Source organism: Salvelinus namaycush, chromosome 1 (assembly GCF_016432855.1).
Source record: "Salvelinus namaycush isolate Seneca chromosome 1, SaNama_1.0, whole genome shotgun sequence".
NCBI classification, from domain to species: Eukaryota; Metazoa; Chordata; class Actinopteri; order Salmoniformes; family Salmonidae; genus Salvelinus; species Salvelinus namaycush.
The window spans coordinates 735,426-763,132 of record NC_052307.1 but is presented as its reverse complement, the minus strand read 5'-3'; the positions used below and the strand labels follow the sequence as shown (position 1 = coordinate 763,132).

The 27,707-nt window shown below is 42.5% G+C and overlaps 1 protein-coding gene across 2 annotated transcripts in view; it reads right to left on the bottom strand.

Annotated features, from left to right (window-relative positions):
- Positions 1 to 21,785, bottom strand: part of LOC120053472 (protein mono-ADP-ribosyltransferase PARP8-like) — a 118,234-nt gene extending 96,449 nt beyond the window's left edge. For both annotated transcript variants that reach the window (XM_039000599.1, XM_039000607.1), the window contains exons 1-2: positions 21,695 to 21,785; positions 20,753 to 20,807 (exon numbers count right to left, since the gene is read on the bottom strand). In XM_039000599.1, the coding sequence (XP_038856527.1) occupies positions 20,753 to 20,807; positions 21,695 to 21,785 (146 nt within the window). The remainder of the gene's footprint in view (positions 1 to 20,752; positions 20,808 to 21,694) is intronic.
- Between the last annotated feature and the right edge of the window lie 5,922 nt (positions 21,786 to 27,707).

The following is a 27,707-nucleotide window of genomic DNA, read 5'->3' as shown; positions in this document are numbered from 1 at the left end:
GGGTACTAAGGTACTAGGGTACTAGGGGGCTGGAAAGAGGAGATGTAGTCATTGTTTAGGGTACTAGGGGTCTGGACAGAGGAGATGTAGTCATTGTTTAGGGTACTAGGGGTCTGGACAGAGGAGATGTAGTCATTGTTTAGGGTACTAGGGGTCTAGACAGAGGAGATGTAGTCATTGTTTAGGGTACTAGGGGTCTGGACAGAGGAGATGTAGTCATTGTTTAGGGTACTAGGGGTCTGGACAGAGGAGATGTAGTCATTGTTTAGGGTACTAGGGGTCTGGACAGAGGAGATGTAGTCATTGTTTAGGGTACTAGGGGGCTGGACAGAGGAGATGTAGTCATTGTTTAGGGTACTAAGGGTCTGGACAGAGGAGATGTAGTCATTGTTTAGGGTACTAGGGGTCTGGACCGAGGAGATGTAGTCATTGTTTAGGGTACTAGGGGTCTGGACAGAGGAGATGTAGTCATTGTTTGTGTGACTGTAAGTTGTTGTTCGTATGAGTTTGCATTTGGAGTGGTGGAAAAAAAGGAAAATAAAATTTCAGCACACCGTCCTGAATTAAACTATAAAGGTAGACCCATTAAGGTGATACTATCATACACAATGGGGTTGTATGACTTCCTGCTTACAAACATCATTAAGGTGATACTATCATACACAATGGGGTTGTAAGACTTCCTGCATCTGGACATCATTAAGGTAATACTATCATACACAATGGGGTTGTAAGACTTCCTGCTTACAAACATCATTAAGGTGATACTATCATACACAATGGGGTTGTAAGACTTCCTGCTTCTGGACATCATTAAGGTGATACTATCATACACAATGGGGTTGTAAGACTTCCTGCTTACAAACATCATTAAGGTAATACTATCATACACAATGGGGTTGTATGACTTCCTGCTTCTGGACATCATTAAGGTGATACTATCATACACAATGGGGTTGTATGACTTCCTGCTTCTGGAGATCATTAAGGTGATACTATCATACACAATGGGGTTGTAAGACTTCCTGCTTACAAACATCATTAAGGTGATACTATCATACACAATGGGGTTGTATGACTTCCTGCTTCTGGACATCATTAAGGTGATACTATCATACACAATGGGGTTGTAAGACTTCCTGCTTACAAACATCATTAAGGTGATACTATCATACACAATGGGGTTGTAAGACTTCCTGCTTCTGGACATCATTAAGGTGATACTATCATACACAATGGGGTTGTATGACTTCCTGCTTACAAACATCATTAAGGTGATACTATCATACACAATGGGGTTGTATGACTTCCTGCTTACAAACATCATTAAGGTGATACTATCATACACAATGGGGTTGTATGACTTCCTGCTTACAAACATCATTAAGGTGATACTATCATACACAATGGGGTTGTAAGACTTCCTGCTTCTGGACATCATTAAGGTGATACTATCATACACAATGGGGTTGTAAGACTTCCTGCTTCTGGACATCATTAAGGTGATACTATCATACACAATGGGGTTGTATGACTTCCTGCTCACAAACATCATTAAGGTGATACTATCATACACAATGGGGTTGTAAGACTTCCTGCTTCTGGACATCATTAAGGTGATACTATCATACACAATGGGGTTGTAAGACTTCCTGCTCACAAACATCATTAAGGTGATACTATCATACACAATGGGGTTGTATGACTTCCTGCTCACAAACATCATTAAGGTGATACTATCATACACAATGGGGTTGTATGACTTCCTGCTTCTGGACATCATTAAGGTGATACTATCATACACAATGGGGTTGTAAGACTTCCTGCTTACAAACATCATTAAGGTGATACTATCATACACAATGGGGTTGTAAGACTTCCTGCTTACAAACATCATTAAGGTGATACTATCATACACAATGGGGTTGTATGACTTCCTGCTTACAAACATCATTAAGGTGATACTATCATACACAATGGGGTTGTAAGACTTCCTGCTTCTGGACATCATTAAGGTAATACTATCATACACAATGGGGTTGTATGACTTCCTGCTTCTGGACATCATTAAGGTAATACTATCATACAAAATGGGGTTGTAAGACTTCCTGCTTCTGGAGATCATTAAGGTGATACTATCATACACAATGGGGTTGTATGACTTCCTGCTTCTGGACATCATTAAGGTAATACTATCATACACAATGGGGTTGTATGACTTCCTGCTTCTGGAGATCATTAAGGTGATACTATCATACACAATGGGGTTGTATGACTTCCTGCTTCTGGACATCATTAAGGTAATACTATCATACACAATGGGGTTGTAAGACTTCCTGCTTCTGGACATCATTAAGGTGATACTATCATACACAATGGGGTTGTATGACTTCCTGCTTCTGGACATCATTAAGGTGATACTATCATACACAATGGGGTTGTATGACTTCCTGCTTCTGGACATCATTAAGGTAATACTATCATACACAATGGGGTTGTAAGACTTCCTGCTTCTGGACATCATTAAGGTGATACTATCATACACAATGGGGTTGTATGACTTCCTGCTTACAAACATCATTAAGGTGATACTATCATACACAATGGGGTTGTAAGACTTCCTGCTTCTGGACATCATTAAGGTAATACTATCATACAAAATGGGGTTGTAAGACTTCCTGCTTCTGGAGATCATTAAGGTGATACTATCATACACAATGGGGTTGTATGACTTCCTGCTTCTGGACATCATTAAGGTAATACTATCATACACAATGGGGTTGTATGACTTCCTGCTTCTGGACATCATTAAGGTAATACTATCATACACAATGGGGTTGTAAGACTTCCTGCTTACAAACATCATTAAGGTGATACTATCATACACAATGGGGTTGTATGACTTCCTGCTTACAAACATCATTAAGGTGATACTATCATACACAATGGGGTTGTAAGACTTCCTGCTTCTGGAGATCATTAAGGTGATACTATCATACACAATGGGGTTGTATGACTTCCTGCTTCTGGTCATCATTAAGGTGATACTATCATACACAATGGGGTTGTATGACTTCCTGCTTCTGGTCATCATTAAGGTGATACTATCATACACAATGGGGTTGTATGACTTCCTGCTTCTGGACATCATTAAGGTGATACTATCATACACAATGGGGTTGTATGACTTCCTGCTTCTGGTCATCATTAAGGTGATACTATCATACACAATGGGGTTGTATGACTTCCTGCTTCTGGACATCATTAAGGTGATACTATCATACACAATGGGGTTGTATGACTTCCTGCTTCTGGACATCATTAAGGTGATACTATCATACACAATGGGGTTGTAAGACTTCCTGCTTCTGGACATCATTAAGGTGATACTATCATACACAATGGGGTTGTATGACTTCCTGCTTACAAACATCATTAAGGTGATACTATCATACACAATGGGGTTGTAAGACTTCCTGCTTCTGGAGATCATTAAGGTAATACCATCATACACAATGGGGTTGTATGACTTCCTGCTCACAGACATCAACATAAAAACCCCTCAGATCTCTCCAAGACGTTATTACATAATTACTATTGGCTCTTGGGTCAAAATAGCTTTCTCTCGAAAGATAATCGTATGTTGAAAACTCTTGCTTGAGTGTTTCTTCAAAACAAAGACACAGTCACGGGTTAGTATATACTATAAAGTTGTTACGCTTGACTGACTGTGCTTCGAAACAAGGAACTGGCTGATTTACCACAGTTGCTAAGGTTATAAATAGCTTCCTGGCCTCTGTCTAGTAAGAACCATCACTAGTGCTGAGCGACTAGTGCTTTTTGATGTCGGTTCGGTTTTGGTTAAAATTATTACAAAATAATCACGCTTTTTGATTTCGCTAATAAAAAATTATAAAAAAAACATTCATAATAATGACATTACAATGAAATTTACAGATGGTTTTTTTTAATGGAAATTCCAAAGCCAAAAATAGTGAACATTCAATTGCCAAAAACATTTAAAATATTCCATTGTCTCTGCCAGGTTCACATTGGGTAGACATCAATAGAAAAATAGTAAATTACTATTAAAAAATACAATATTTCAGTTATTATATTATTTAGGTCTGATTTTATGACTTCATAATTTTTAATTCCTTAAAGTCATCGTCTCATCTCTGCCCAGGCAGTAGCAGTCAGCCAGACAGTTATCTCTGTTCTCCCCATACTGTACGGTCTACAGTTATCTTTGTTCTCCCCATACTGTACTGTCTACAGTTATCTCTGTTCTCCCCATACTGTACTGTCTACAGTTATCTCTGTTCTCCCCATACTGTACTGTCTACAGTTATCTCTGTTCTCCCCATACTGTACTGTTTACAGTTATCTCTGTTCTCCCCATACTGTACTGTCTACAGTTATCTCTGTTCTCCCCATACTGTACTGTCTACAGTTATCTCTGTTCTCCCCATACTGTACTGTTTACAGTTATCTCTGTTCTCTCCATACTGTACTGTCTACAGTTATCTCTGTTCTCCCCATACTGTACTGTCTACAGTTCTCTGTTCTCCCCATACTGTACGGTCTACAGTTATCTCTGTTCTCCTCATACTGTACTGTCTACAGTTATCTCTGTTCTCCCCATACTGTACTGTCTACAGTTATCTCTGTTCTCCCCATACTGTACTGTCTACAGTTATCTCTGTTCTCCCCATACTGTACTGTCTACAGTTATCTCTGTTCTCCCCATACTGTACGTTCTACAGTTATCTCTGTTCTCCCCATACTGTACTGTCTACAGTTATCTCTGTTCTCCCCATACTGTACTGTCTACAGTTATCTCTGTTCTCCCCATACTGTACGGTCTACAGTTATCTCTGTTCTCCCCATACTGTACGGTCTACAGTTATCTCTGTTCTCCCCATACTGTACGGTCTACAGTTATCTCTGTTCTCCCCATACTGTACTGTCTACAGTTATCTCTGTTCTCCCCATACTGTACGGTCTACAGTTATCTCTGTTCTCCCCATACTGTACGGTCTACAGTTATCTCTGTTCTCCCCATACTGTACTGTCTACAGTTATCTCTGTTCTCCCCATACTGTACTGTCTACAGTTATCTATGTTCTCCCCATACTGTACGGTCTACAGTTATCTCTGTTCTCCCAATACTGTACGGTCTACAGTTATCTCTGTTCTACCCATACTGTACTGTCTACAGTTATCTCTGTTCTCCCCATACTGTACGGTCTACAGTTATCTCTGTTCTCCCCATACTGTACGGTCTACAGTTATCTCTGTTCTCCCCATACTGTACTGTCTACAGTTATCTATGTTCTCCCCATAATGTACTGTCTGTAGTCATCTTATTTAGCTGGCCTTCCTAGGTATGCTGCAGAGCTGTCTGACCAAATCATTTGACTAGTTCTTCAAAGTAGATAAGACATACTTTCACCAACTGTCTCTGTCCGTCATTCTGTTGTGTGTGGTCTGTGTGTATCTAACCTAACGTAGCAGGTGTAAAAGTGTATCCATCCAGAGATCTGTATATAATGACGAGATGCTCATGTCTCCGCCCTAACAATGGGAGTCGTTTTCCCAAAGGCGGGAATGCAGGGGACTTGCTAAGAATATTTTTATTCTGTACAGGCTTCCTTCTTTCCACTCTGTCATTTAGGTTAGTATTGTGGAGTAACTACAATGTTGTTGATCCATCCTCAGTTTTCTCCTATCACAGCCATTAAACTCTGTAACTGTTTTAAAGTCACCATTGGCCTCACGGTGAAATCCCTGAGCGGTTTCCTTCCTCTCCGGCAACTGAGTTAGGAAGAACGCCTGTATCTTTGTAGTGACTGAGTGTATTGATACACCATCCAAAGTGTAATTAATAACTTCACAATGCTCAAAGGGATATTCAATGTCTGCTTTTTTTTTTTACCCATCTACCAATAGGTGCCCTTTGTTGTGAGGCATTGGAAAACCTCCCTGGTCTTTGTGGTTGAATCTGTGTTTGAAATTCACTGCTCAACTGAGGGACCATACAGATAATTGAATGTGTGGGGTACAGAGATGTGATAGTCATTAAAAAAATCATGTTAAACACTATTATTACACACAGAGTGAATCCATGTAACTTATTATGTGACTTGTTAAGCACATTTTTACTCCTGAACTTATTTAGGGTCGACATAACAAAGGGGTTGGATTTTTAAAAGACCCAATAAATTTCAGATTTTCATTTTGTATTAATTTGTACAAATTTCTAAAAACATAACTCCACTTTGACATGATGGGGTATTGTGTAGAGAGAGGCCAGTGACAAAACATCTGAATGTAATTTATGTTAAAGGCTCTAACACAACAGAATGTGTTATAAGTCAAGGTGTGTGAATACTTTCTGAAGACGTTGTATCTTTAACATATTTTCTCATTTCTCTCCCTCATCACAAGTAAAGACCTACCAGTTAGTTATTGTGTTTTTACACATTTCATGTTTTGGTTTATGAATTATTAAGTGATTAAAACTCAAAATTATGTTACTAAATCGGTAACGGAAATTTTGCAATTGAATTGGCTACAATGGTAAATCATAGTAGTCACAAACCAGAGTTGGGTTCACAAGTTTGGACAGCACAGTAGAGTACAGTACAGCAAAGAAGACTATAGTTCAGTACAGTACTGTATGGCAACTGCTCGGTCTCCGACCACAAGGCACTACAGAGGGTAGTGTGTACGGCCTAGTACATCCCCGGGGCCAAGCTTCCTGCCATCCAGGACCTCTATACCAGGCGGTGTCGGAGGAAGGCCCTAAAAATTGTCAAAGACTCCAGCCACCGTAGTCAAAGACTGTTCTCTCTGCTACCGCACGGCAAGCGGTACCGGAGCGCCAAGTCTAGGTCCAAGAGGCTTCTAAACAGCTTCTACCCCCAAGCCATAAGTCTCCTGAACAGCTAATCAAATGGCTACCCAGACTATTTGCATTGCCTCCCCCTTCTACGCTGCTGCTTCTCTCTGTTATTATCGATGCATAGTCACTTATAACTCTACCTACATGTACATATTATCTCAACTACCTCGACACCGGTGCCCCCGCACATTGACACAGTACCGGTTCCCCCTGTATATAGCCTCCACATTGACTCTGTACCGGTTCCCCCTGTCTATAGCCTCCACATTGACTCAGTACCGGTACTCCCTGTATATAGCCTCCACATTGACTCTGAACCGTAACACCCTATATATAGCCTCCACATTGACTCTGTACCGTAACACCCTGTATATAGCCTCCACGTTGACTTGGTACCGGTACCCCCTGTATATAGCCTCCACATTGACACTGTACTGGTGCCCCCTGTATATAGCCTGCACATTGACTCTGTACCGGTACCCCCCTGTATATAGCCTCCACATTGACTCTGTACCGGTACCCCCTGTATATAGCCTCCACGTTGACTCTGTACCGGTACCCCCTGTATATAGCCTCCACATTGACTCTGTACCGGTACCCCCTGTATATAGCCTCCACATTGACTCTGTACCGTAACACCATGTATATAGCCTCCACATTGACTCTGTACCGGTACCCCCTGTATATAGCCTCCACATTGACTCTGTACCGTAACACCCTGTATATAGCCTCCACATTGACTCTGTACCGTAACACCCTGTATATAGCCTCCGCATTGACTCTGTACCGTAACACCCTGTATATAGCCTCCACGTTGACTCTGTACCGGTACCCCCTGTATATAGCCTCCACATTGACTCTGTACCGTAACACCCTGTATATAGCCTCCACATTCACTCTGTACTGGTGCCCCCTGTATATAGCCTCCACATTGACTCTGTACCGGTACCCCCCTGTATATAGCCTCCACATTGACTCTGTACCGGTACCCCCTGTATATAGCCTCCACGTTGACTCTGTACCGGTACCCCCTGTATATACCCTCCACATTGACTCTGTACCGGTACCCCCTGTATATAGCCTCCACATTGACTCTGTACCGTAACACCCTGTATATAGCCTCCACATTGACTCTGTACTGGTACCCCCTGTATATAGCCTCCACATTGACTCTGTACCGGTACCCCCCTGTATATAGCCTCCACATTGACTCTGTACCGTAACACCCTGTATATAGCCTCCACATTGACTCTGTACCGGTACCCCCTGTATATAGCCTCCACATTGACTCTGTACCGTAACACCCTGTATATAGCCTCCACATTGACTCTGTACCGGTACCCCCTGTATATAGCCTCCACATTGACTCTGTACCGGTACCCCCTGTATATAGTCTCCACATTGACTCTGTACCGTAACACCCTGTATATAGCCTACACATTTACTCTGTACCGGTTCCCCCTGCAATTCTGTTACTGGGTGTAAATCATACTTCACTTACTGTACTTCCAATAACTAAATGAGATTTGTTGTATCTCAAGGTGTGATGTCATAGCTGACACCCCATTACTCTGTCTGCTGACATCATTAAATCTTAATTCAGAGTAGATTTTTTCAGAGTTTTTGGAAAACGTGGTCACATTAAAAACCTGAGGGACATTTTACAGTAATACGTGGTCACATTAAAAACCTGAGGGACATTTTACAGTAATACGTGGTCACATTAAAAACCTGAGGGACATTTTACAGTAATACGTGGTCACATTAAAAACCTGAGGGACATTTTACAGTAATACGTGGTCACATTAAAAACCTGAGGGACATTTTACAGTAATACGTGGTCACATTAAAAACCTGAGGGACATTTTACAGTAATACGTGGTCACATTAAAAACCTGAGGGACATTTTACAGTAATACGTGGTCACATTAAAAACCTGAGGGACATTTTACAGTAATACGTGGTCACATTAAAAACCTGAGGGACATTTTACAGTAATACGTGGTCACATTAAAAACCTGAGGGACATTTTACAGTAATACGTGGTCACATTAAAAACCTGAGGGACATTTTACAGTAATACGTGGTCACATTAAAAACCTGAGGGAGATATTACAGTAATATGTGGTCACATTAAAAACCTGAGGGAGATTTTACAGTAATATGTGGTCACATTAAAAACCTGAGGGACATTTTACAGTAATACGTGGTCACATTAAAAACCTGAGGGAGATTTTACAGTAATATGTGGTCAAATTAAAAACCTGAGGGAGATTTTACAGTAATTTTGTTACCAAATTCTGCATCTGCACAGTTCTTCCAGTAAATGTGTTTTTGTAAAATGTTCAGTGTAAATTGTTAAAAGTAGTCCTTGTGCATAGAGTTGTATGGTTTTTTGAACATTGAAATTAATGTTTTTGTTTGGCCTACATTTAAAATAGAAAAAATCTGATTTCTATTTCCTGTGGAATTACCCAGCAACAACCACAGAGGATGGTGGCATTTCCTTTAGTAAGCAAAACCAACACACGTGCACACAGACACAGAATAACACACAAACACACACGGTACGCAAATTAGGCAAGGTGTACACGTACGTGATAAATCCTGAGAAGCCAGTGTTTAAAGGATATATTGGCATGGGTGTTGTTAGGCCAGAGATGAAGTTGAGGTTTGACAAACCGTGCAAATATATCTTCCAAACACCGGCTTCGAGGGCATTATCAGTTTTATACAACGGGTTAACAACATATTCAAATAATGATTGACATATTTTCATTAAAAACTTTATTTTGTTGAATGTATTCATACTATTTAATCCGTTCTCAAGATATAGTCCCGACACAACTCTAGTGTTGCTACCACAAGATATAGTCCTGACACAACTCTAGTGTTGCTACCACAAGATATAGTCCTGACACAACTCTAGTGTTGCTACCACAAGATATAGTCCCGACACAACTCTAGTGTTGCTACCACAAGATATAGTCCCGACACAACTCTAGTGTTGCTACCACAAGATATAGTCCCGACACAACTCTAGTGTTGCTACCACAAGATATAGTCCCGACACAACTCTAGTGTTGCTACCACAAGATATAGTCCCGACACTAATCTAGTGTTGCTACCACAAGATATAGTCCCGACACAACTCTAGTGTTGCTACCACAAGATATAGTCCCGACACAACTCTAGTGTTGCTACCACAAGATATAGTCCCGACACAACTCTAGTGTTGCTACCACAAGATATAGTCCCGACACAACTCTAGTGTTGCTACCACAAGATATAGTCCCGACACAACTCTAGTGTTGCTACCACAAGATATAGACCCGACACAACTCTAGTGTTGCTACCACAAGATATAGTCCTGACACAACTCTAGTGTTGCTACCACAAGATATAGTCCTGACACAACTCTAGTGTTGCTACCACAAGATATAGTCCTGACACAACTCTAGTGTTGCTACCACAAGATATAGTCCCGACACAACTCTAGTGTTGCTACCACAAGATATAGTCCCGACACAACTCTAGTGTTGCTACCACAAGATATAGTCCCGACACAACTCTAGTGTTGCTACCACAAGATATAGTCCCGACACAACTCTAGTGTTGCTACCACAAGATATAGTCCCGACACAACTCTAGTGTTGCTACCACAAGATATAGTCCTGACACAACTCTAGTGTTGCTACCACAAGATATAGTCCCGACACAACTCTAGTGTTGCTACCACAAGATATAGTCCCGACACAACTCTAGTGTTGCTACCACAAGATATAGTCCCGACACAACTCTAGTGTTGCTACCACAAGATATAGTCCTGACACAACTCTAGTGTTGCTACCACAAGATATAGTCCCGACACAACTCCAGTGTTGCTACCACAAGATATAGTCCTGACACAACTCTAGTGTTGCTACCACAAGATATAGTCCTGACGCAACTCTAGTGTTGCTACCACAAGATATAGTCCTGACACAACTCTAGTGTTGCTACCACAAGATATAGTCCTGACACAACTCTAGTGTTGCTACACAAGATATAGTCCTGACACAACTCTAGTGTTGCTACCACAAGATATAGTCCTGACACAACTCTAGTGTTGCTACCACAAGATATAGTCCCGACACAACTCTAGTGTTGCTACCACAAGATATAGTCCCGACACAACTCTAGTGTTGCTACCACAAGATATAGTCCCGACACAACTGTAGTGTTGCTACCACAAGATATAGTCCCGACACAACTCTAGTGTTGCTACCACAAGATATAGTCCCGACACAACTCTAGTGTTGCTACCACAAGATATAGTCCTGACATAACTCTAGTGTTGCTACCACAAGATATAGTCCCGACACAACTCTAGTGTTGCTACCACAAGATATAGTCCCGACACTAATCTAGTGTTGCTACCACAAGATATAGTCCCGACACAACTCTAGTGTTGCTACCACAAGATATAGTCCCGACACTAATCTAGTGTTGCTACCACAAGATATAGTCCCGACACCACTCTGGTGTTGCTACCACAAGATATAGTCCCGACACAACTCTAGTGTTGCTACCACAAGATATAGTCCCGACACAACTCTAGTGTCGCTACCACAAGATATAGTCCCGACACAACTCTAGTGTTGCTACCACAAGATATAGTCCTGACACAACTCTAGTGTTGCTACCACAAGATATAGTCCCGACACAACTCTAGTGTTGCTACCACAAGATATAGTCCTGACGCAACTCTAGTGTTGCTACCACAAGATATAGTCCCGACACTAATTTATGGTCGCTACCCAAGCCGGCTGGTCGTTCGTTCTATCAGTTCTGTGCTAGAGACGAGAACCAGTCGTTCAGTCTTTTTGTTCTGTATCTATGGATGCGACCCAGTCGTTCAGGTCTTTTTGTTCTGTATCTATGGACGCAACCCAGTCATTCAGTCTTTTTGTTCTGTATCTATGGACTCGACCCAGTCGTTCAGTCTTTTTGTTCTGTATCTATGGACGCGACCCAGTCTTTGAGTCTTTTTGTTCTGTATCTATGGACGCGACCCAGTCGTTCAGTCTTTTTGTTCTGTATCTATGGACTCGACCCAGTCGTTCAGTCTTTTTGTTCTGTATCTATGGACGCGACCCAGTCGTTGAGTCTTTTTGTTCTGTATCTATGGGCGCGACCCAGTCATTCAATCTCAATGTCCATTACCATACTGGCTGGCAATGTTCTTATCCCTTGCTCATTGTCAGAACACTGTTGTTCAGAGGAGCACAGCTAACAACACAGTCAACAACACAGTCAACAACACAGCCAACAACACAGCCAACAACACAGCCAACAACACAGCTAACAACACAGCCAACAACACAGCCAAAAACACAGCTAACAACACAGCCAACAACACAGCCAACAACACAGCCAACAACACAGCCAACAACACAGCCAACAACACAGCCAACAACACAGCCAACAACACAGCCAACAACACAGCCAACAACACAGCTAACAACACAGCTAACAACACAGCCAACAACACAGCCAACAACACAGCCAACAACACAGCCAACAACACAGCCAACAACACGACCACTTCAAACTGAAGCTGGAAAGACTACAAACTAGCTGCACTTTGTTTCGTTTGACCTTTTTTCAATTGACATTTCTTTGTATAAATCCATAAAATTATGCCAGCTGATTCATGATTTCGACTGGCTGAGAAATGCTGCCTGCCTGTCTGACTCGTCCCGACCCCTGACCCCGACACGTTCATTACTATGGGACAGCTGGAGATGGAATTTGAATATTTAAATAATGTTGCAAATGTCAGAGAGACAGACAGCAAAGGTTTATACAAATCTCCCTTGTTGAAAACTAAATGTTAATTTAAAAGAAATGTGAGATAATGTCTAGATGCTTTTTAAAGTGGAGATCAAGTTTATAAATGACCTGGCTGGGCTGATGAGACAGTGGATTGTGCAGTCAGAACGAACAGCGCAAATAGGCATTTTAACATCATAAATTTAGCCGGTGGTAACTTGTGGAATAGACACCGGCTGGAATGCGGTTTTAACCTATCAGCATTCAGGATTAGACCCACCCGCTGTATAAACACACACACACCAAGTTGCATGAGGTGTACACACACACCCCTAAACACACACACACACACACAGACACACCACACACTGCACCCAACCCCTCATCCCACCCAGCCACACACTGCCAACCAGAGCACAGCAAGCCTGGCAGAGTCAACCTTAGCCAAGTCCAGAATATGGTAATGACTACAGAATATGGTAATGACTACAGAATATGGTAATGACTACAGAATATGGTAATGACTACAGAATATGGTAATGGCTTACCGAGTCAGCCCTACCCAAGTCCAGAATATGGTAATGACTACAGAATATGGTAATGACTTACCGAGTCAGCCCTACCCAAGTTAAGTCCAGAATATGGTAATGACTACATAATATGGTAATGACTACAGAATATGGTAAATACTACAGAATATGGTAATGACTACAGAATATGGTAAATACTACAGAATATGGTAATGACCACAGAATATGGTAAATACTACAGAATATGGTAATGACTACATAATATGGTAAATACTACAGAATATGGTAATGACTACATAATATGGTAAATACTACAGAATATGGTAAAGACTACAGAATATGGTAAAGACTACATAATATGGTAATGACTACAGAATATGGTAAATACTACAGAATATGGTCATGACTACAGAATATGGTAAAGACTACAGAATATGGTAATGACTACATAATATGGTAAATACTACGGAATATGGTAATGACTACAGAATATGGTAAAGACTACAGAATATGGTAAAGACTAAAGAATATGGTAAATACTACAGAATATGGTAATGACTACAGAATATGGTAAAGACTACAGAATATGGTAAAGACTACATAATATGGTAATGACTTGGAAGACTTGGTGAATATGACATCTAGACTCTAAGAGAGGTTTAGGCTACGTCCCATATGACATCCTATTTTCCTACACAGGGCCCAGGGGTCCTGGTCAAAAGTGTTACACTATGTGTTGAATAGGGTCTAAATTGGGACGCATGCTTGCTCTAATTACGAGACAGAAGAATTAAAGTACAGGCGAACGCTTACTCTGCTTGTACCACATAGACCTGGGGCCAGTCTATCATTTACCATACAGACCTGGGACCAGTCTATAATATACCATACAGACCTGGGGCCAGTCTATCATATACCACACAGACCTGGGACCAGTCTATCATATACCACACAGACCTGGGACCAGTCTGTCATATACCACACAGACCTGGGACCAGTCTGTCATATACCACACAGACCTGGGACCAGTCTGTCATATACCACACAGACCTGGGACCAGTCTATCATATACCACACAGACCTGGGACCAGTCTATCATTTACCACACAGACCTGGGACCAGTCTGTCATATACCACACAGACCTGGGGCCAGTTTGTCATATACCACACAGACCTGGGACCAGTCTGTCATATACCACACAGACCTGGGACCAGTCTATCATTTACCACACAGACCTGGGACCAGTCTATCATTTACCACACAGACCTGGGACCAGTCTATCATTTACCACACAGACCTGGGACCAGTCTATCATTTACCACTCAGACCTGGGGCCAGTCTATCATTTACCACACAGACCTGGGGCCAGTCTATCATATACCACACAGACCTGGGGCCAGTCTGTCATTTACCACACAGACCTGGGACCAGTCTATCATATACCACACAGACCTGGTACCAGTCTATCATATACCACACAGACCTGGGGCCAGTCTGTCATTTACCACATAGACCTGGGACCAGTCTGTCATATACCACACAGACCTGGGACCAGTCTGTCATATACCACACAGACCTGGGACCAGTCTATCATTTACCATACAGACCTGGGACCAGTCTATAATATACCATACAGACCTGGGACCAGTCTATCATAAACCACACAGACCTGGGACCAGTCTATCATTTACCATACAGACCTTGGAGCAGTCTATCATATACCACATAGACCTGGGACCAGTCTATCATTTACCATACAGACCTGGGACCAGTCTATCATTTACCACACAGACCTGGGACCAGTCTATCATTTACCACACAGACCTGGGACCAGTCTATCATTTACCACACAGACCTGGGGCCAGTCTATCATATACCACACAGACCTGGGACCAGTCTGTCATATACCACACAGACCTGGGGCCAGTCTATCATATACCACACAGACCTGGGACTAGTCTATCATATACCACACAGACCTGGGACCAGTCTATCATATACCACACAGACCTGGGACCAGTCTATCATATACCACACAGACCTGGGACCAGTCTATCATATACCACACAGACCTGGGGCCAGTCTATCATATACCACATAGACCTGGGACCAGTCTATCATATACCACACAGACCTGGGGCCAGTCTATCATATACCACACAGACCTGGGGCCAGTCTATCATATACCACACAGACCTGGGACGAGTCTATCATATACCACACAGACCTGGGACGAGTCTATCATATACCACACAGACCTGGGACCAGTCTATCATATACCACACAGACCTGGGACCAGTCTATCATATACCACACAGACCTGGGGCCAGTCTATCATATACCACATAGACCTGGGACTAGTCTATCATATACCACACAGACCTGGGGCCAGTCTATCATATACCACACAGACCTGGGACTAGTCTATCATATACCACACAGACCTGGGACCAGTCTATCATATACCACACAGACCTGGGACCAGTCTATCATATACCACACAGACCTGGGACCAGTCTATCATATACCACACAGACCTGGGACCAGTCTGTCATATACCACACAGACCTGGGACCAGTCTATCATATACCACACAGACCTGGGACCAGTCTATCATATACCACACAGACCTGGGACCAGTCTATCATATACCACACAGACCTGGGACCAGTCTATCATATACCACACAGACCTGGGGCCAGTCTATCATATACCACACAGACCTGGGACTAGTCTATCATATACCACACAGACCTGGGACCAGTCTATCATATACCACACAGACCTGGGACTAGTCTATCATATACCACACAGACCTGGGACTAGTCTATCATATACCACACAGACCTGGGACCAGTCTATCAAATACCACACAGACCTGGGGCCAGTCTATCATTTACCACACAGACCTGGGACCAGTCTATCATTTACCATACAGACCTGGGACCAGTCTATCATATACCACATAGACCTGGGACCAGTCTATCATTTACCATACAGACCTGGGACCAGTCTGTCATATACCACACAGACCTGGGACCAGTCTATCATATACCACATAGACCTGGGGCCAGTCTGTCATATACCACACAGACCTGGGACTAGTCTATCATATACCACACAGACCTGGGACTAGTCTATCATATACCACACAGACCTGGGACCAGTCTATCAAATACCACACAGACCTGGGGCCAGTCTATCATTTACCACACAGACCTGGGACCAGTCTATCATTTACCATACAGACCTGGGACCAGTCTATCATTTACCACTCAGACCTGGGGCCAGTCTATCATTTACCACACAGACCTGGGGCCAGTCTATCATATACCACACAGACCTGGGGCCAGTCTGTCATTTACCACACAGACCTGGGACCAGTCTATCATATACCACACAGACCTGGTACCAGTCTGTCATATACCACACAGACCTGGGACCAGTCTGTCATATACCACATAGACCTGGGACCAGTCTATCATTTACCATACAGACCTGGGACCAGTCTGTCATATACCACACAGACCTGGGACCAGTCTATCATATACCACATAGACCTGGGGCCAGTCTGTCATATACCACACAGACCTGGGACCAGTCTATCATATACCACACAGACCTGGGACCAGTCTGTCATATACCACACAGACCTGGGACCAGTCTATCATATACCACACAGACCTGGGACCAGTCTATCATATACCACACAGACCTGGGACCAGTCTATCATATACCACACAGACCTGGGGCCAGTCTATCATATACCACACAGACCTGGGGCCAGTCTATTATATACCACACAGACCTGGGACTAGTCTGTCATATACCACACAGACCTGGGACCAGTCTATCATATACCACACAGACCTGGGACCAGTCTATCATTTACCATACAGACCTGGGACCAGTCTATCAAATACCACATAGACCTGGGACCAGTCTATCATTTACCACACAGACCTGGGGCCAGTCTATCATATACCACACAGACCTGGGACCAGTCTGTCATATACCACACAGACCTGGTGCCAGTCTATCATATACCACACAGACCTGGGACTAGTCTATCATATACCACACAGACCTGGGACCAGTCTATCATATACCACACAGACCTGGGACCAGTCTGTCATATACCACACAGACCTGGGACTAGTCTATCATATACCACACAGACCTGGTGCCAGTCTATCATATACCACACAGACCTGGGACTAGTCTATCATATACCACTCAGACCTGGGACCAGTCTATCATATACCACACAGACCTGGGGCCAGTCTATCATATACCACATAAGCTTGTAGTGTCATATCCAAGAAGACTTGAGGCTGTAATCGCTGCCAACGGTGCTTTAACAAAGTTCTGAGTAAAGGGTCTGAAAACGTATGTAATATTTACGTTTTTTGTTTTTTTTTATATATTTGCAAGAATATTCTAAAAACCGTTTTTTGCTTTGTCATTATGGGGTATTGTGATGTCATTCTGGAGTATTGTGATGTCATTATGGGGTATTGTGATGTCATTATGGGGTATTGTGATGTCATTATGGGGTATTGTGATGTCATTATGGTATATTACGATGTCATTCTGGGGTATTGTGATGTCATTATGGGGTATTGTGATGTCATTCCGGGGTATTGTGCGTAGCTTGATGAGGGGGGAGTGGAAACAATTTAATCCATTTTAGAATAAGGCTGTAACATAACAAATTGTGGGAAAAGTCAAGGGGTCTGAATACATTCTGAATGCACTGTCTATGTAGCTATAGATAGTAGGCTACACTGATTAATGAAACAATCTCTAGTAAGGTAGTGTTTTTAGTGTGGACTGACTGTATTATTTGGCAATAACAGACTGATTTTATGCGCACCTTTCTATCCAAGCTGGGAGAGAGGGCGAGGACAGCTCATGTCATCCAGTTTCAGGTAGGCTATACAGGACAGTTGTATATTCAAAAAAATCAATTGGTAGCTGATTAATATGCTGTTGCATCCAATATTCATTTTACAATCTGCAGTGTTTTGAATTTCCAACTTTAATTACTGCCACCAGCCGGCAGCACTGCGACGCCGTGTATAGCTTGGTGAAATGTTAGGCTTAGTAGAAGTCTAGGTGTTACTAAGCTAACATGTGGAATTGTTTTAAGATGGTCGTATGGAATTGTTTTAAGATGGTCATACCATGGATCATTTAGCTATTTGATTTAGAATTTTAGGACCCCTTTAGGTATCCCCCAAAAAAGTACATCTTTTTTGCTTTATAAAATATTGAATTTGGCCTTTACTACTATAGCCCATAGAAAAAACGTTGAATAACACATTCATAAATGACAACAACAAAACATTTGGGGGACGAGACCGTCCTTTAGTCTCTTATTTTTGTTGGCACAAAACTACCTCCATTAATTTGTACGGGTTACCTTCAGACAAGTCCCGTGACAATTAGGGGGTTCATAGAGCAAAAACGGATAACACCTTCGTGTCCGTGAGTCTCCACCTTTCCACAGGGAGGGCGGTCATATTAGTTTGTAACCCAAACGGTTTGGAAGCTACAGACAGAAGTCGACACATCAGCGTTACCGACTTCAGACGAGTTCTGTAGGGCTTTTGTGGGGGTTCATAGAGCAAAAAACGGAGAACGTCATCGTGTTCGTGAAAGTCTCATCTATACGTTTTTTTAGGTGAAACCGTTTGGGAGCTACAGACGTAGAAGACCGATTTTCAGGATATCTCACGGCCTGACAAATACCTCTGTAGCTCGGCCACCTTCTACAGCAGCTGCAGAAGGCCAGCATAGGATTGAGACGCAGCCCATGTAAAAAAAAAAAAAAAAAAAAAACACATCTCCAGCTTAAACTGATGGATTGTGTTGGGGATTTATTATGTTACTTGGATTGACGCACCGGGTGTGTCAGAAGACTCTTAATTAACACGAGGATAAAATAGTCCAACCAATAAACATGTACCCATTAGCGAAAGCAAAGCTATACACGCTCTGGCGCCACAATAATAGGCATGCAGTCGCATTGACAGTGATTAGTAGTCTATACGTTGTGAGTGGCTGACACGTTAAAAAAAAACTAATTGGGGGGGGGGCGAACTCCGACCTTGCAAAGTCCAGACAAACTGCGATAACCCAGTAACACACACCATTCATTAGATAACCCATGTGAACCATTTCCCCAAACAACTGAACAACCAGCCCTGGGGACAACCAGTTGATAAGCCATGGCACTGTAGGATACAGTGTATCAATGGCACAGTAGGATACAGTGTATCAACAGTACAGAGTAGGTTTGAGTGTATCAACAGTACAGAGTAGGATACAGTGTATCAACAGTACAGAGTAGGATAGAATGAATGAATGGCCCAGTAGGACACAGTGTATCAATTGTACAGAGTAGGATACAGTGTATCAACAGTACAGAGTAGGATAGAATGAATGAATGGCCCAGTAGGACACAGTGTATCAATAGTACAGATTGAATGGCCCAGTAGCACACAGTGTATCAATGGTACAGAATGAATGGCCCAGTAGGACACAGTGTATTAATGGTACAGAATGAATGGCCCAGTAGCACACGGTGTATCAATGGTACAGAATGAATGGCCCAGTAGCACACAGTGTATCAATGGTACAGAATGAATGGCCCAGTAGCACACAGTGTATCAATGGTACAGAATGAATGGCCCAGTAGGACACAGTGTATCAATGGTACAGAATTAATGGCCCAGTAGGACACAGTGTATCAATGGTACAGAATGAATGGCCCAGTAGGACACAGTGTATCAATGGTACAGAATGAATGGCCCAGTAGCACACAGTGTATCAATAGTACAGCATGAATGGCCCAGTAGCACACAGTGTGTCAATGGTACAGAATGAATGGCCCAGTAGCACACAGTGTATCAATGGTACAGAATGAATGGCCCAGTAGCACACAGTGTATCAATAGTACAGAATGAATGGCCCAGTAGCACACAGTGTATCAATGGTACAGAATGAATGGCCCAGTAGGACACAGTGTATCAATGGTACAGAATGAATGGCCCAGTAGGACACAGTGTATCAATGGTACAGAATGAATGGCCCAGTAGCACACAGTGTATCAATAGTACAGAATGAATGGCCCAGTAGCACACAGTGTGTCAATGGTACAGAATGAATGGCCCAGTAGCACACAGTGTATCAATGGTACAGAATGAATGGCCCAGTAGCACACAGTGTATCAATAGTACAGAATGAATGGCCCAGTAGCACACAGTGTGTCAATGGTACAGAATGAATGGCCCAGTAGCACACAGTGTATCAATGGTACAGAATGAATGGCCCAGTAGCACACAGTGTATCAATAGTACAGAATGAATGGCCCAGTAGCACACAGTGTGTCAATGGTACAGAATGAATGGCCCAGTAGGATTTAATCAATGTCCGTTTAATCAATGTCACAGAATGAATGAATGATGTCAACAATCTAAGAACGTTGTACTGTACCTTCTGGAGCCTTTGGAATAAGTGAAGGTGAAGGTGGCGTCAGTATATCTGAAATCTGAAATCAAGAAGAGGGGAAATAGAACCGGTCAGAACGGAAATCAACAAGAGGGGAAATAGAACCGGTCAGAACGGAAATCAACAAGAGGGGAAATAGAACCGGTCAGAACGGAAATCAACAAGAGGGGAAATAGAACCGGTCAGAACGGAAATCAACAAGAGGGGAAATAGAACCGGTCAGAACGGAAATCAACAAGAGGGGAAATAGAACCGGTCAGAACGTAAATCAACAAGAGGGTTATTAGCCACTACTACACAATGGCAAGATACAACCACAGGAAGAGAAAAAAAAATCCCTTCAACAAATGCAGTTTCCATGGCAACATCAAAAGGGGTTCCACTGACTGACCAAATATGTAAAGGAGCATAAATTGTCGGACAATATCACATTTACACAACCGTTACGTTATGTCCGGTAGAAATGTAACGTCAAAAGGCAAATGTTCTAGTCGGCTGGTGTCTTCAATATTATGTCTGTCTGTCATTCTGTAGGGATGTTTAACCAAAGCCTATTGTCATCATGACAAGAATATTAATATATTCCTATTTCTCTTCATGTGAAATAATTATCATCATTTCAAACTATCCGTATCAAGGCCTACAAACGTTTTGCCAGACAACAAAATGTAATGATAGACTATAATGGTGTCTGGGTTTTCCCAATTTAATCATCACTCACAGCTATCGAATACAATTATTAAGGCCTATGATTAGATGAATTTGTTAGGATATTGACAACTGTCGGGTCTAGAAGATGTTATTGCTATTGAAGGCAGTGATGTAAAATTAGTGTGTTCGTCAACATGCACTAGACCACATAATCAAACGGTCGGAACACACCACTACCACCACTGACTAACTACACACACACACACACACACTCACCAGAGAAAAGGCAGTCTTTCTCTGCCTTGCTCCTTTGAATTACGATGTTGACGTCTTTTTGTATTCTCTCTTGTCTTGAACACATCCCCATGAAATAAACCCCACGGGAATGGCTTCTCTGTTTTAATAACTGCGAAATGAGATCCCATCAAATGACTGATATATTTCCAGTAAACTGAAATTTGCAATGGAGCGTGGATGGCTGAGCAGGCTGGTTGAGACTGCTTTCGTTATATTCCAGGTGTTGTCGGATTCGTTTCAACTTGTACGGGATATCATCTCGGGAAAACAATAGATTATGATAGGCCTAAATATGCAGCAGGAGCAGGAGTCGGCAGTAGTTCCGCACCTCGATGGATTTCATAAAGACAGCCTGTTTTACACCGGAAGCCCCAGTCTCCACTCTTCATCACTGTGCACGGTTGAACGTTCCTAGCAATGGCGATTTCGAAAGCTACGTGTTAGTAAGCTCGACTATTGCCGGTCTTAAATTGAAACCAACATCGCTTGCAAGGTTTTATTATATCTAGAGATTAACAAAACAGAGGATCTCGAATAGTAAACTTTGCCAGATGCTGCCCGTGGAATCAACCGCCGACAGTCCCCTCGGTGTACAGTAAACTATGCTGTGATGTCAGAGCATATTAACCACTCGTCTATTTGTCAGATTATCACGGACTGGAATGAAGTGTAAATTGATAGTGTGACTTCATCCACGAGAGCTATGGAGAGAGAGAGAGAATATACCTGCTATTATGAAGGCATGTGATGCACGCCCGAATATGTCCTGTATAGCCTACCTACCCATCAACCCAATAAACTGAGGCTTCCTCAAGTTTCCAACCTGGAGTCGGGTAGACCTACAGTAACATAGTAAATGTAAATACAGGACACTCCAATTAATAAGACATGTCATTGTTTGGTATGGTATGTCCATCATTCTTATGGTCTGATATGTCTTGAATTGCAATTCATCCATTATGTTTTACGAATTGCAATTCGTACAATACAGTATTGTCACACGTTTTTTGAAACGTATAATATGTTACGAATTCCAAATATGTTGTGGCTAACGTTAGCTAGATGGCTAATGCTAACATTAACTAGGTGGTTAATGTTAGCTGTTAGCTATGCTAGGGATTAGGGCTAAGGGGTTATTAAGGTTAGTGGAAGGGTTAGATAACATGCTAAGTAGTTGCAAAATAGCTAACAAGTAGTAAGTAGTTGCTAATTAGCTAATATTCTAAAGTTGTCCATGGTGAGATTAGAACACGCAACATTTGGGTTGCTAGACCTTTGCGTTATATGCCCGCCCATCAATGTCAACATCAATGACATGTTCTACTCATTTCCAGGAATGCTTGAATAAGTACATACATTTTGTGAGGTGTGTGTATCTGTGTGTGTGTGTGTGTGTGTGTGTGTGTGTGTGTGTGTGTGTGTGTGTGTGTGTGTGTGTGTGTGTGTGTGTGTGTGTGTGTGTGTGAGAGAGAGAGAGAGAGAAATGTGACAGCAGCAGTAGAAGCCAGTAACTGGTGGGTGAGCTGGTGACAGCATTGATGACCAGAGACCAGGGCTGAGTAGGTTTTGTCATGTCCACCCACACAACAGTCGGCCAGGCTGAAACACTCAACAATCAGTACTGTGTCCAATTCCTGCCTGCGTGGCTGCACAAACCCAAAACCATTTCACCTATTATTTAGAACCTGCTATAATCAAATATGTGAACATTTTACAGTACAGTAGGGAGGGGGGGAGGAAAGCATGGGAGAGGAGAAGAGAGAGGACGGAAAGGAGAGGAGAGAGGACAGAAAGGAGAGGAGAGGGGAGGAAGAAGAGAGAGGAGACACGACACCACAGCTCCTCTCTACAGACCAGATGGTAGAAAGTTCCCTCCACCACGTAAGCGAGTGTGCCAGATCATCAAAGATGTGTGTGTCGTGAGAGTGGATAGATAAATCAACTGCCCATAGATAATCTACTGCCCAGAGAAAACATAAGAGTGGATAGATAAATCAACTGCCCAGAGATAATCTACTGCCCAGAGAAAACAGAAGAGTGGATAGATACAGTGGGGCAAAAAAGTATTTAGTCAGCCACCAATTGTGCAAGTTCTCCCACTTAAAAAGATGAGAGAGGCCTGTAATTTTCATCATAGGTACACATCAACTATGACAGACAAAATGAGAAAAGAAAATCCAGAAAATCACATTGTAGGATTTTTTATGAATTTATTTGCAAAATATGGTGGAAAATAAGTATTTGGTCAATAACAAAAGTTTATCTGAATACTTTGTTATATACCCTTTGTTGGCAATGACAGAGGTCAAACGTTTTCTGTAAGTCTTCACAAGGTTTTCACACACTGTTGCTGGTATTTTGGCCCATTCCTCCATGCAGATCCCCTCTAGAGCAGTGATGTTTTGGGGCTGTTGCTGGGCAACACGGACTTTCAACTCCCTCCAAAGATTTTCTATGGGGTTGAGATCTGGAGACTGGCTAGGCCACTCCAGGACCTTGAAATGCTTCTTACGAAGCCACTCCTTCGTTGCCCGGGCGGTGTGTTTGGGATCATTGTCATGCTGAAAGACCCAGCCACGTTTCATCTTCAATGCCCTTGCTGATGGAAGGAGGTTTTCACTCAAAATCTCACGATACATGGCCCCATTCATTCTTTCCTTTACACGGATCAGTCGTCCTGGTCCCTTTGCAGAAAAACAGCCCCAAAGCATGATGTTTCCACCCCCATGCTTCACAGTAGGTATGGTGTTCTTTGGATGCAACTCAGCATTCTTTGTCCTCCAAACACGACGAGTTGAGTTTTTACCAAAAAGTTATATTTTGGTTTCATCTGACCATATGACATTCTCCCAATCTTCTTCTGGATCATCCAAATGCTCTCTAGCAAACTTCAGACGGGCCTGGACATGTACTGGCTTAAGCAGGGGGCCACGTCTGGCACTGCAGGATTTGAGTCCCTGGCGGCGTAGTGTGTTACTGATGGTAGGCTTTGTTACTTTGGTCCCAGCTCTCTGCAGGTCATTCACTAGGTCCCCCCGTGTGGTTCAGGGATTTTTGCTCACCGTTCTTGTGATCATTTTGACCCCATGGGGTGAGATCTTGCATGGAGCCCCAGATCGAGGGAGTTTATCAGTGGTCTTGTATGTCTTCCATTTCCTAATAATTGCTCCCACAGTTGATTTCTTCAAACCAAGCTGCTTACCTATTGCAGATTCAGTCTTCCCAGCCTGGTGCAGGTCTACAATTTTGTTTCTGGTGTCCTTTGACAGCTCTTTGGTCTGGCCATAGTGGAGTTTGGAGTGTGACTGTTTGAGGTTGTGGACAGGTGTCTTTTATACTGATAACAAGTTCATACAGGTGCCATTAATACAGGTAAGGAGTGGAGGACAGAGGAGCCTCTTAAAGAAGAAGTTACATGTCTGTGAGAGCCAGAAATCTTGCTTGTTTGTAGGTGACCAAATACTTATTTTCCACCATAATTTGCAAATAAATTCATAAAAAATCCTACAATGTGATTTTCTGGATTTTTTTCTTGTCATTTTGTCTGTCATAGTTGAAGTGTACCTATGATGAAAATTACAGGCCTCTCTCATCTTTTTAAGTGGGAGAACTTGCACAATTGGTGGCTGACTAAATACTTTTTTGCCCCACTGTAAATCAACTGCCCAGAGATAATCTACTGCCCAGAGAAAACAGAAGAGTGGATAGATAAATCTACTGCCCAGAGATAATCTACTGCCCAGAGAAAACAGAAGAGTGGATAGATAAATCAACTGCCCAGAGATAATCTACTGCCCAGAGAAAACAGAAGAGTGGATAGATAAATCAACTGCCCAGAGATAATCTACTGCCCAGAGAAAACAGAAGAGTGGATAGATAAATCAACTGCCCAGAGATAATCTACTGCCCAGAGAAAACAGAAGAGTGGATAGATAAATCAACTGCCCAGAGAAAACAGAAGAGTGGATAGATAAATCAACTGCCCAGAGATAATCAACTGCCCAGAGAAAACAGAAGAGTGGATAGATAAATCTACTGCCCAGAGATAATCAACTGCCCAGAGAAAACAGAAGAGTGGATAGATAAATCTACTGCCCAGAGATAATCTACTGCCCAGAGAAAACAGAAGAGTGGATAGATAAATCAACTGCCCAGAGATAATTTACTTCCCAGAGATAATCTACTGCCCAGAGATTTTGTATTTAATATGGATCTGCCAAGGCAGCAGCTATTCTTCCTGGGGTCCAGCAAAATGAAGGCAGTTATACAATTTAAAAAACATTACAATACATTCACAGATTTCACAATACACTGTGTGCCCTCAGGCCCCAACTCCACCACTACCACATATCTATTAAATACAAAATCCATGCGTATGTGTGTGTATAGAATATGTGTAGAAGCTCTCTGTGTACATCCAAGGGCCAGCCTTGCTGCCCTGTTCTGAGAAATTGTAATTTTCCTAAATTCCTCTTTGTGGCACCCAACCACACGACTGAACAGTAGTCTAGGTGCGACAAAACTAGGGCCTGTAGGACCTGCCTTGTTGATAGTGTTGTTAAGAAGGTAGAAACTAGGGCCTGTAGGACCTGCCTTGTTGATAGTGTTGTTAAGAAGGTAGAAACTAGGGCCTGTAGGACCTGCCTTGTTGATAGCGTTGTTAAGAAGGTAGAAACTAGGGCCTGTAGGACCTGCCTTGTTGATAGTGTTGTTAAGAAGGTAGAAACTAGGGCCTGTAGGACCTGCCTTGTTGATAGTGTTGTTAAGAAGGTAGAAACTAGGGCCTGTAGGACCTGCCTTGTTGATAGTGCTGTTAAGAAGGTAGAAACTAGGGCCTGTAGGACCTACCTTGTTGATAGTGTTGTTAAGAAGGTAGAAACTAGGGCCTGTAGGACCTGCCTTGTTGATAGTGTTGTTAAGAAGGTAGAAACTAGGGCCTGTAGGACCTGCCTTGTTGATAGTGCTGTTAAGAAGGTAGAAACTAGGGCCTGTAGGACCTGCCTTGTTGATAGTGTTGTTAAGAAGGTAGAAACTAGGGCCTGTAGGACCTGCCTTGTTGATAGTGTTGTTAAGAAGGTAGAAACTAGGGCCTGTAGGACCTGCCTTGTTGATAGTGTTGTTAAGAAGGTAGAAACTAGGGCCTGTAGGACCTGCCTTGTTGATAGTGTTGTTAAGAAGGTAGAAACTAGGGCCTGTGGGACCTGCCTTGTTGATAGTGTTGTTAAGAAGGTAGAAACTAGGGCCTGTAGGACCTGCCTTGTTGACAGTGTTGTTAAGAAGGCAGAGCAGCGTTTTATTATGGACAGACTTCTCCCCTTAGCTACTGTTTTATCAATATGTTTTGACCATGACAGTTTACAATCCAGGGTTACTTCAAGCAGTTTAGTCACCTCAACGTGCTCAATTTCCACATTATTTATTACAAGATTTAGTTGAGGTTTAGGATTTGGGGAATTCCTGATTCTACCTGGATTATGTTGGAGAGGCTTCCATTAAAGAACACCCTCTGTGTTCTGTTAGACAGGTAACTCTTTATCCACAATATAGCAGGGGGGTGTAAAGCCATAACACATACGTTTTTCCATCAGCAGACTATGATCGATAAAGTCAAAAGCTGCACTGAAGTCTAACAAAACAGCCCCCACAATATTTTTACAAAGTTCTCTAAGCCAATCATCAGTCATTTGTGTAAGTGCTGTGCTTGTTGCATGTCCTTCCCTATAAGTGTGCTGAAAGTCTGTTGTCAATTTGTTTACTGTAAAATAGCATTGTATCTGTTCAAAAATAATTTACTGCCCAGAGATAACAGAGAGTGGACAGATAAATCTACTACCCAGAGATAACAGAGAGTGGACAGATACATCTACTACCCAGAGATAACAGAGAGTGGACAGATCAATCTACTGCCCAGAGATAACAGAGAGTGGACAGATACATCTACTGCCCAGAGATAATCTACTGCCCAGAGATAATCTACTGCCCAGAGATAACA